Source organism: Perca fluviatilis, chromosome 3 (assembly GCF_010015445.1).
Source record: "Perca fluviatilis chromosome 3, GENO_Pfluv_1.0, whole genome shotgun sequence".
Lineage (NCBI taxonomy): Eukaryota > Metazoa > Chordata > Actinopteri > Perciformes > Percidae > Perca > Perca fluviatilis.
The window spans coordinates 18321371-18333791 of NC_053114.1; the positions used below are offsets into that span (position 1 = coordinate 18321371).

The 12421-nt window shown below is 39.2% G+C and overlaps 1 protein-coding gene across 1 annotated transcript; it reads right to left on the reverse strand.

Moving 5' to 3' along the window:
* Positions 1 to 57: 57 nt before the first annotated feature.
* lysmd2 (LysM, putative peptidoglycan-binding, domain containing 2) lies at positions 58 to 6418 on the reverse strand. The gene is made up of 3 exons (XM_039794705.1): positions 5935 to 6418; positions 4542 to 4858; positions 58 to 808 (listed from the first exon to the last, which is right to left on the reverse strand). Exons 1-3 carry the CDS (start codon positions 6178 to 6180, stop codon positions 757 to 759), a joined length of 615 nt encoding a protein of 204 aa, XP_039650639.1. The 5' UTR covers positions 6181 to 6418; the 3' UTR covers positions 58 to 756.
* Positions 6419 to 12421: the final 6003 nt, after the last annotated feature.

Sequence of the window (12421 nt, forward strand, 5' to 3'; positions counted from 1 at the left end):
GACATCCACATGCTCACAAGAACCTGTATTGTCATTTAAACACATGAGATCGTCGTGTCTGGTTTAATGACATATTTATTCTCTTCAAATAAAACAAATAGAATTTAAAAGCACATAACACAACTGTTACAGACAGTTCTCCACACACATAAATAATGCATTCACACTTCAAAAATAGAGCAGTCCCTTCTTTTTCCCCCGAAGAAAAGGCATCTATGAGGCAAATGGAACTTGTTCAAAGGTTTGAGTCCATCCACCACTTCTGTTTGGGGTGTGCTGAAACAAGGTAAACACTGATGAGGAAGGCCTGAATATACTTCCCAATGATACTATTCTAGGTGGCGATTAAGCACATCAGAAGCAGTTAGCAAGTCTAACAAGCTTATCCTTCTGGAACTGCTTAGCGCTGTGTGTGTATGTGTGTGTGTGTGTGTGTGTGTGTGTGTGTAGCATGTGGGTTCTGTACAGCAGCTTCAGAAGCATAGGATGAGTTGAGCATGTGTGCTCAGATGCTATGTACAGTATATCAGATGCGCCTCTGCGCTGTCAAGCCTCCAAGTAGAACAAAACGAAAACAATCATATACATCTTAATAATTGCATATCAATAAATAAAAAGGCAAACATTTCATTAAATAAAAAGGCAAACGCACTTTTCTTCAACATGGTTTGGTAAAAGCAAAAAGGTAAAGAGACAAAAAAGCGATGGGGTTGTGGTTGTGTGTGTGTGTGCGTGCGTAGTAAACGGACTGGTCCTTTATATCTCCTGATATGACGTTGTTGGGGTTGTGTAGTCCTCCTCATTGTTCCTGCGAATGAGAACAAGATAGATGACCTTTAATGATTGGGAAGTTTTCCACAGTGGAAAAAAAACTATTAATATAATTGCACACACACACACTTTCCTTAACTCCTTTCCTCTCTCTCTCCCCCTCTGCTTTGGTCACCACAGTGTCTAGGTGAGCGTGTGAGTGTGTGAATAATGGATGAGGCGAAACAAACAGCCGCATTGTTCTTCCGTCAAAGCTGAAGGGTCATTTGGCCTCTCAGTACAACACACCAATATCTTGAGCCCAATCGTGAAGTTTAACTTTTGCTGTTAACTGGCCACTCTCTTCGAAAAGCTACTTCAGAAATGCAAGCTGTCCCAAATTCCTTCATTTGAAAGAAATAGTTTTTTTCTTTAGAGCTACTGTATATGTATAAACTATTCACAAGGTTGAGAAAAACAGTTCAGCTGCAAGGTATCACAGTTAATTAGGGAAAGAAATACACAACGATCAAAATCAATAGAAGATGGAGAGAAGAGGTTTTAAGGCCCAGACACACAGACCAGACGACCGTCGGCAGAAAAGCCAGTTGGACTGATCGGTCTCCTCGAGTTGGTCAAAAAAGTGCCTCGGAACACACCGAAGCGACGAGACGTAATACGGCAGCTGAATGGACGAACGCGTCACGTGGGTCTGGTTTCTCCGGAAATTCAAAGACACACTGTCATGGCGGCTTGTTCAGAATACGAGCTCATATTTTACTAAAATAGTTCACTGAAACGTGCTTCTGAAAACGTTTTAAGCGAGAACTGCATTTCAGATCGACAAAGGTCAGTTTAAAAGATTTTCGTCCGATTTTGAGAGACTCTAGTCACGCTCATTCTTCTCCCCGTTTCCGGGTTAGCACTCCACCAATCAGATGGGCCCCTCGGACCGACGATGGCGCGGAACACACCGAACTGACTCGAGTCACTGACCTCGCCAGACTGTCCGACGGACGATTATCGGCTCGGTGTGTAGTCACCTCTAGACCATGACTTTGCAGGAGAAACTCAAGAGAGGAGATAGAGCAGTAAAAGTAGGAGGCTAAACGAATCTGGCTATAGAGCTCTAGAGGTTTTCTTTGACTAAAAAGTTTGGTCTTCAAGAGACCATTCATGAAAACGGGTTACAATAGATTCATTTCTTGCAGGGATCTGGTGCAGAGAAAACTTGTCTAATCCCAAGTTCTTCTCTTATTTATAAGAAAATGATGCACCTCGTCTTTTAGTTAGTCTGTCTCTCATCAGGATCTCTCTCAATCTACTTATCTATATCGAGCAACCAGTTCAATTTTGGTGGCAGTTTGGATCTGGGAATCCTGGCGTTCTCGAATGACCCGCTTGATGAGATGAAGCTGGCGAACTCAAAGTCTTGTTTTAATTACTTTTGAAAATAGTAAATAAACTTGTTCTGACTCATAACGTGTTTTCTAACTTGCATATTAACAGTGTAAGGAGTATTTGTGGGTTTTTTTTTTTACCCTATTTTCGACACCTTCCTTTCTTTTTCTATTCGTTATAATCATTCTGCAACTCCTGTTGTTTTTTTAAAAGTGATATACGTATAAGAAATAAAGTTATACAAATGTTTACCATAAATATAAGTGACAAGAAGGGTCTTTAGACTTTAAAGCAAGTTGCAAGACTGCACAGTATTGACTGAGTTTATGGAGTAATGTGGCCACATTTTCAGGGTAAAAACATCTTCATAAATGTAAATGGGGAATGGGGTGGCAGTAGCTCAGTCAGTAGGGAGTTGGGTTAGGAACCAGAGGGTTGCTGGTTCAAGTCCCCATATGGACCAAGGTATGGGCACTGCCAATGTGCTATTGAGCAAGGCACCGAACCCCCAACAGCTTTCCATGGGCAGCTCCCCCACGTCTCTCCATTAGTGCATGTATAGGTCCTGAACATGTGTGTGTAATTCAGGCCTGTGTGTAATAACAACAGAGTGAAAACATTGTAATTTACCTTTGTGGGATTAATAAAATTATAAATAGTGATATAGTTAGTTATAGTTACTGATCTATAATATATAGTGCTCTATAGTTGTATATATATATATATGTCTATAATCTATAAGGTATATAATGTCTTCTAAAGGAACTGTATCAACCAGACAACTATTCCCTTCAGTTTAAGAGGTTTGTGGTTTATTCCATCCAAGGGTCCTCCCTTGCCAAACAGACTGTGTGGAAACACCAGAGTGTGTCTCTGTTTGTCCAAACACACAACAGCTCCACAGCCAACCTTTGATGTTGCTGGAGTCAGAGACAGGGCTTTAACACAAAGCTCGGCTTTGCCTCAGCTGGTAGGTAAACATTGAAAGAGAAATGAAATACTGTATGTGCACATTTACTCAAGGCTCGTGCCTTCGTAAGCACAAAACACATGTCTAGAGTTACTGGCACACGACAAAATACATTAGGAAATGTGTTGAGTCACATTATAATGACATACTTGCTACAATTTTATCATGCAGTATGTAAGTATGTATGTAGTATGTACAGTATTTAGTTGTAGTTCACATGATAGTCCTAGTTAAAAGTTGAATTTAGTAATGACATTTTTACGTGGAAATAAGACTGTAAAATATATTGCTACGACGATTTCTTCTGGATCTTTTACATCATCATAATCATAATGGACACCAAATTAAAAAAATTCAATTGACAGGATGTAGGAAAACATTGATCGCCCTAAATGTTATTATTCTGTGGTTGAATTATATGGGTGTGATATGGTATGAACGGTTTAGTAGATAGATGAACGTGTTTGGACCCTCCTTAGTCTTTCGGGAGAAATTAGAGATCTATTACGAGTTCTGTAACATGGTTTCAGACTAGCAGGGATAATAGAAATCAGAGATAAGCGACAGTTAATGCCAGTTCAACTGCCAAATCGGACAGATAATGTTACCCTGAAGTCAACAGGAAGGACATTAACATAACGGCTACTACAGGAGCGCCTGCATCCACTGTAGTATCAACAAAGCACTTTTAGAGAGCCTGAAGTGGAAACACTATTTGTCTGTAGAAGACACTAACTGCGGCAGCGTGACTCAGTCCAGACTAAAGTGATAGTATCAACAACAACTGTCTATGAATGGGGGTATGCCAGGCATCCACTACTACCCTCACTACGGAACCGACGTGCGAGCGCTCTCTGTCTCAACATGCAGTGTCAGGAAGACACGCTCAGGCCTGATTCAGCAAGCCAAATCTTCTGCTAAATGCTTGATTGTTGCATAACGTGGCACCTGACTAGTACAGCAGGTCGGCAAAACCCTGATTCCTATCTTCGATCCTCATTCTCTGAGAACATAGGCACTTCCCAGTCTCTGTTCCTGCTGACTAGGACTTCTGACAATCACCTACAGAGCTCAGGGATGAGAATCTGGGCCCGATTTCCCAAAAGCATTTCAAGGCTAAGATGATCTTTAGACCCAGTGTAAGTCCATGAGCTGCTTTTTTGGAAATAAGAGGCTGTGGAACGACAGTCGGCCCTCACACCCACAATAAACATCCTTTGATTGGGACGCCTGACTGGACCAATAGGGAAGAACGGGCCCAGGTGACATGTTAACGTATTCATATTTTAATTTGGTCAAATTCTGAACGTTAATTAGTGGCAATGAGCGTTGACAGCCTGGTCTGAATCTGAAAGAGTGTACTCGTCAACAGGCAGAAAAGAAGCAGGGGTTTGGTTGGGGGGGGGGGTTACCACCTCACCTTAATTCCTCTTCTTTCAGCCTGCGTGCTGCCTGTTTTGATTGTTTAATTTGCAAGTCCAGTCTGTGTAAGAAGTCTTTGGCTGACAGCTCCTCTGGGGGCGGGGATGGGGCTGGCGAGGGTCCCTCGATATCCTGCAACATAACACAAGGTGTATCTGCCTCCTGGCATGCTGCTTCACTGTCCCCATCAGGAGACTCCAGAGACAGTCCGTTAAATATGTAGCGCTTCTCCGACACCACAGGGATGTTGAGGCTATTCTTCAGAAAAATGCAGTCATTGCTGAACAGCTTGTTGGCTCTCTTGATTTGCTCCATCTGGCATATCAGGACGACAGGAAAAATTACAGTGTTAAAATAGTATAATTTCTATGACTAAGCAACCAACTTCCTTGTTTTGATGAGAACTAAATCATCTTATAACACCAAATATAAACATGTGGTGTCACTGATATAAATATATGGGTTCATTTGTCCACATGACAGTCAGTCTTCGTATATTTTTGATTTCTTGCAAGTGAACAAATAGTACTAGATTATATGTGCATTTTTTAACTCAAGAGCCGCTGTTTAGCATGCTAAATTCAATGAATGGGAAAACATATGCAATTCAGTCTTTGAATTGAGTTGTTTAGCTTCTTCAAACATTACATTAGTCTTTTTACATTTTAATAATGTGTAAAGAAACGCACATTTCACTAGATTATGTTTTGATAGTACTTGACAGTGGCTGTGTTCAAAGTGGAATCCCCATCAAATCAGCAGTGAATGATATATGACAGGCCAATATGCAATAGGCTATTTCTTTAAAAAGTAGAATAAAGAACATTTTCTAAAATAAAATGATGCAGCACCAAAAGCCAGCAACCTCTGGCTTTTGGGTCCCATTCTCCACACCCTTAATGTTGAAATATAAGAATCCTATTGCATTTATAGTGGACTGACTTGTTGTGGTAATGAGAGTAAAATCAAAAAGTAAACTCTATTCCCACAAAGTGAAGTGACATACAGAAATAGTCTTCATGTGTTAAACTCTTCCTTCACTGGGCCTATAAGATTCAGCAGCAACACTTCTAAAGAGCTCCACCAATATAGGCCTACTACTGAATGTTCAAATGCTTTCATGTTATGTTTCTGGGTCAAGTGTATTTTGCTCCATGAACTGACTTAAAAGGGAAATCAAACCATGGTACCCTGACCGATCACTGAATTCAGAAGTAAATGTGATGTCCACATGATAGAGAAAATAGGCATGATGATTGTGTTTGCCTCTTCTAATTAAGTCAGTAAGGACTTCTATAATGCATTAACACAGAGGTTATATTTCATCAGATCTATGTTCTTGTCAAGGTGAACATCAAACTAACATTGCAGTGGTTGTGTGGCAACCTTACCGTAACACCATATTTGAGAGCAATCCCTTGCAGGGTATCACTGTCTGTAACCCGATGCTCTATGTATTTCTCTCCCAGAGAAGCCGTGACGCTAGCTGTGCTTCCGTACGAGCGGATCTTGGTCCGGGCCAGGCTCTGGGACAGTTCGCTCTCTGACTCGGAACCGGACCTGGACCGAGGGAAGATGGGTTGGCCAAATCGTCCTCCTCCATCCCGCATCGACAGGACGGGCGAAAACTCCGCCATGTTCTCTTGAATAAATAAAGAGCCCGCCTGTTACCTCGGTTTGTTTTAACGCTCTAGTTGACTCGCTGCAGTAAAGTAAACCGCTGGTTCAGGCGGCAGGGAGATTCCCGTCCCCGGTCATATTCAGCATGTTAACCCAGGGGATAGGAGACATGTTTTGGGGACCACTACCTCACGGGTAGCTTCGGTCATAGCTAGATAGATCCGTTTACGTAAAAACGTCCAGGAGGAGGAAGAAGAACAATAATACAGTTTCCGGTTACACTTTCAAAATAATACATAGGAACCTTTGTTGAAATGTTTTGGTGTATTTAAATGGCTGTGAAGTGCAAGTATTTGGAGTAAAATTGAGTAAATTAAAATTTAAGTTTTGCTTTAACCAAATAAATAAAATAGACCTAACGTTAATGCTAGTTAATCGTCGAGTTTTTGATAAAATAAAAAAGACCAGTTGCTAACTTCCGGCAACTTCTAGTTTTTTGTTTTTTTTTCAAAAAACTTTATTTAACAAATTCAGGCCATTACAGTTTTTGTTTGACAATTAATACATGGAGTACCAAAAACAGACTAGGTATCCAACTATAACAAGGAAACAACTGAATTGTAAAAAAAATTAAAAAAAATAGAAAAGTAAAGTAAATAAATAGAGGTCTAGTCCACAACCAATACTTGTATAATCTGTAGCACATTCCCTGCTTGTTTAGTTTTTATACATTTCAAAGATTTCTTATAAATACGTAACTCATTCATGAACACACAGAATAAAGGTCTCACCTTCAGAAATCTGCATTTGTGGATGAATTGTTTAGCTAAAATAATCAAGGAGTTATACATCTGGTCCCTTTTTTTGTCCTCCATAACACTCCCAATTTCATGTCCCCATAACTCAAAGACGGTGCTTCTGAATCCTTTTCAGAAATCCAATTTCTGATCAGATCCCAAGGTTTGGTTTCATTACACTCAAAAAATAAATGTTCTAAGGTTTCTTTATCTGAATCACAAAAAGTACAATTATTCTCGTCAATGTTAAATCTTTGTTTAAGAAACCAATTACATGGATATATATCGGCAACTTCCTAGTAACGAGCTAGCTAGTGAACTTTCTTCAACAAAATAGTAGATTTGCAGTAGTCACTTACTAACATTAGCTCAACAAAAAGAAAAAGGAGACGTAAAAATGGATGACGATTAATGATATTACAGAAGAAGTTGTAAAGTTATGTCAAAATGCAGTTCATCTGTAGAGCAGGGACACAAAAGAGTTGCTGTTGTAGTCACCTTTAAATGTAGGGGACACCTATTTCATTACCATATTTAGCCATTTAATTCATTGCAAATTTAATCTCAATCACAATATACACTGAAATGTGGACAACATCTGCATTATTACATAATATTGATGCTGCATCTTGTAGATGGGCCCTTAGTTTAAATCTAATATTAAGAGTTGTATTGTTTCAGTTTATATTGTGCTTTTATTGTGTATTTTACTAAATAAAGTTGTGAGTGATAAAGTTAACACAAATCAGTTATTGCTCACTAAGACAAAGCTGGCCCAAGAGTTTGGACTCAAGAGTTATGCTAGTTATCCCTTTTTTAGGCCTTGATGTTAACTGCATAGACCTTGTAAAACAGCAATAAAATAGTCCCTCATTAGATGACTTCAATAAAAGGTCCTTAGATCCAAGACTCAGCTGGTTATTATTTTACCTCACTTTTCCTTGTGTACCACATAATTAAGTAAGACTGGAGAGATCCTTTCACATTGTGTGGAAACATTTAGCAAGTCTCTGTGAACACTAACCACTGCATGTGACATCTGGAGTCAATGCTGTTAAGTGCATGGTTACTTTGGATGGCCTCTGTGAGAGGAACCTGGTTAACAGTCCCATGACCAGCCCTGCATAAAAATGTGTTTATGACTATTACCACATGTAGAAGCTATACAAAAATATAAGGGATTTCCCCAAGATGGGGTATCAGTGTCATAAAGTTAAATGAGAACCTTACTGTGTATACACTAAACAGAATGTTTCTGTGTTCCTTGCAATCATATAACATCAGTTGCACAAACAAAACATTCACCTTTATTTTGAGAATGAACAGCAACCTTAAATTGTGGTGATGTAGTTACATTAAAAGCTACATCAATTATGTAGTAAATATATTTTAATATTCCAATCTACAGTGTACTGAATGTGGGTTTTGATTTCATTTCTTGGAAAAATGTTTCTTTCGGTTTAAATGCGTAATCATAATCGGTCATTTACGGTGCATATATCCTCATTCAAAATCATGTTTTGACCCATATGAAGCTTAAAGTACATACGGGCATGTTCAAGAGTACAAAGTTGCATTATGTTCTTCCATTCTGGCTTCTACAATTGGCTGTACTGTTTTATGCCTAACTAATTTGGATCGTATTTGTTTGGTTACACCAGTAACCACATTGTGCATGTTAGGTTTTCAGTACATTGTTTGTACAATTGTATGACACTAACAATACCCAACGTAAATTAGTTTTTCATGCAATAAAATCTCCATTATTATCTAAACTTTTATCTCTAAATGGAGTGATAAAAGCCTGAGTATGTTTTATCATTATGAGATCTCAACCTGCACCCTGCAACAGGTCAGTTAATCACCATAAATGAACAACAAGATTATTCCCAGTTATATAACCAAGTTACATGATAGCCAATATGTGAACATTGACTGTTACTCCTCTCATTATTCATTAATAGACAGTGGCTGGTGAAAATTTGCATTGCCCCCTGTCCCTGTTGTCTGTGCAGTCGGTATGGTTCATGAGTATTCAAAACCCAGAATGGTGTTGAATTCCCTGAGGTTGTTTTCTCTTTGGAATCACAGTGTTAGGAAGTTTAAGCCATGTAATTACTCATTCATATAAACAGTGCTGGCAGTGAAAGGCAATGATGGTACAAATATTAACATAATAAGTAATTTTAATGTTATGTTGGTGAAAGGGAGTAATATGCAATTTAATATGGAAAACAAAGACTGCAGGTGCTACTTTGGGATGCACAGGATGTACCCCCGCGGAATCTAACCCGCTGACGAACAAATACTGGGAAGCAACAAGTGGATTCATGATGTCTCAATGATTAATTTATTCAAATAGTCCCTCTTGGTTATAGATGATATTACTGTCTGGCATTTTCTAATGGAAATCAGGTCATTAAGCTTATGTAACAGTACAAAGAGAGACCTAGAGGAGGGAGCTCAATGCATTAATTATACATGATGTTCTCTGTGAGATGTCACTTTTTAAATTGAACTGCAAATCAGTTCATTGTTCATGTTGTATATGCTGGAGGATAAGCAAAAATCACTGGGTTTTTGTGAGGGTAAAAAAGCATTGAAATATCTCAAATAATATTTTTTTCTCCCAGAAAAGTTCATTGTGTTCACAGTGAACTCCTGGAATCTATACTCAGGGGTCTAAACAACAACAACAACAACAACAACAACAACAACAGGAGATTGCATTGGCAGACTCACCTACAGTAGGAAACAGATTACGTCACTTGGATCACCCCAGTGAGATTTATTTTACAGGCAAAAACAAAGGAAACAAAGGCAAGATGATAACAAGGAAGCTAGACATATTGAACTATAAAAATTGCATTGTATAACAAGAGGAAGGAGAAGCAACAACGCTGTGAGTTATATGTCACTCACAACATTAACATGACAACAATCTCTCAAGCCGCCTCCTGATCAGTCACAGGTCTTGGTAGAGGAGATAGTGGAAGCAGTGCACTCACGCCATCAGTTCTTAAGGGGGAAGTAAGCCACATCTGGTTAAGCCTGTAGGTCATTTCAGGTTTTATGCTGTTATGAGGACTGAAGTTCACGTCAGTCCTCACAACCGCATAAATTGTTGGAGGAGAATAAACTAGGTTGAGCGAGTGAATCAGATGGGAGCATTTTTTGTCCTAATTAAACACAGTATAGTTTAAAAGTTCACAATTGTTAAATGTTGTTAAATGATGCACTGCTGTCTGTGCACTACAATAAAATGAAATATATGCATCTACATGAGGTTAATGTTAGGATAATGAGGTTGGATAGAGGTTATCCATCAGCACACGGTCAACATGTGACACCTACAGGATCTCTTTCAATACTGTCAACAATAATGTATCAGTCAGTTATTTTCTGACCCCCTACTGGACATGTTTTTTGTATTGCACCTGTGTCAAGTCCCATATATTTCCAACCGCCAGATGGAGCCATTTCATCACCAGTCAATCCTGCAACTTTTTGAAACCCATAAATGAAGTGAAACATGCCTGTCTTTGATAATGTAAAGGTAGGCTACACTGTGTAGGAATTTCTCCCATCTAGCAGTGAAATTGTATTTTGCATTCAAACAAATAGTGCTCTCTAGCGCCTCGCTTTTTCAAATGCGTGTTGCAACTACGGTAGCTGTTATGTACCAAGAATCTATGACAACATGTCTTCCAATTTTCGCTTTTTGGCGACGAGGATTCCTTCTCCTGTGGCTCGGCATAAGTATGATCCTCCATTATGAACTAAAGTGCAGTGCAGGCTTTCAAATTTGCCGGGGCAGTGACAAGCGCCTCTTACTGATCTCCTTCTCCGTTTCAGCTGGTTTCAGTCACGTGACGCTGGCTCTGAACGAAAACGCGTTGCGGATTAGCTAGACAGGTAGGCTAGTGCTTCATGTCCCTTTCAGCAATTATAGTTTTTCAAAATGGCGGAACGACATGGAAGCCTCCTTGGACTTGCCCGTCCAATGTAAATACAGATAAGAAAATCTTTGCTTACGAGGATAAGTCAGATCATTGGCAGAGGTAATTTTACACCAATGAGGACATATTTATGAATGAAGACATTGATTTTAGCTGATTAAATACTTACTACACAGTGTACCTTTAATGCTTTAGAAATGAGTCCATATATATCTACAGGATCATATGTCTGCATTTAAGAGTGTCCACGCACACTTTAGAAGAATGGGAGCTTCTTTGTTGAAGGGAACTGTTTGGTTTGGTTTGATTTGAATACATGCAAACTCTGTTTTGCAGGATAGTTTACATAAAAATATTCAACAACCAGAGCCATTATGAAACCTCATGAAAACCACGGTTCGAGTAATCATAGTATATTACTTTTTAATCTGGGTACCAAGCAACAAAATGCTACAATGATCCACCCATGGAAAGTCATGGTATAGTCATAGTTCCTTAAATTGGGAACTTTTTATTACAATGAAACCCACAGAGAAGATTTCACTGCTGATAATTATTTTTCCACTCCTAACAGGGATTGCACCGGAAGGTTCTCCTGGCAGAACGTGTTTGACATTACGAGGCTGAGATAAGTTACTATTTTAAACACAAAAGGAGGGAAATGTAATACTACAGTGTTGCTTCGGCTACCTTGTAATAGAGATGGCTGTTCCTCCTGTTAAAGCTGACATTTAGGGCAGGAAGCCCTTTTTATTCATCATGGCTCATTATACATCTTCACATCCACCATCACTTCTTATATAAACAGTGATCTGTCTGCTTTTCCTAATACTTAGACCAACTACACACAGCTGCATGGGTTCAGGATTAGAAGGATTAGATCTTCTCAAGGTGTTTTCAGTTAGGGCGATTACATATCGCAGTCAGGTATGAGGCAGTGTTTGGTGGCCACCATCATTGCTCTCTTGGTCCTGATAACATGTCAGGAATCTGATAGGAGCACACTCAGGTCAGCTGAATTATTGCTGCTGATTTTTATTTCTTTCTTACCTAAAATAAGGGTTATTTTCTCTGAAATAAACATGTCACCAGCTATATTGACTCACACCTCTTTGCTTGGCTGTTTGTAAGTACAGTACAATACGAGTGTCCTTCCCATTCTCTCCTCTCTCTGTAATCTGAGTCTTTGTTTACCAAGCGCATGATGAGGTCATGATAGAGAGGGACTGCTGAGAACTTTGTTCATGGCTGACTCACTGCAGCACTCATTCTGATGGAAAAATCAACTGCAGGACTGCAGGTAAACATACCTGTTTTAAGAACAAAGCCCCTGTGTGAAAACTGGCAGAGGGAGAGAATGGGAAGGGCAGCATCTGGGGGTAAAAATAAATATAACATACATAAATATGTCAGAACAAACACTTTTGGAGAGTATTAAAAGAAGTTCATATCAAGCAAATGTACATCAACATCTACTGTCTTTTTGCATCACTCCAGTTCAT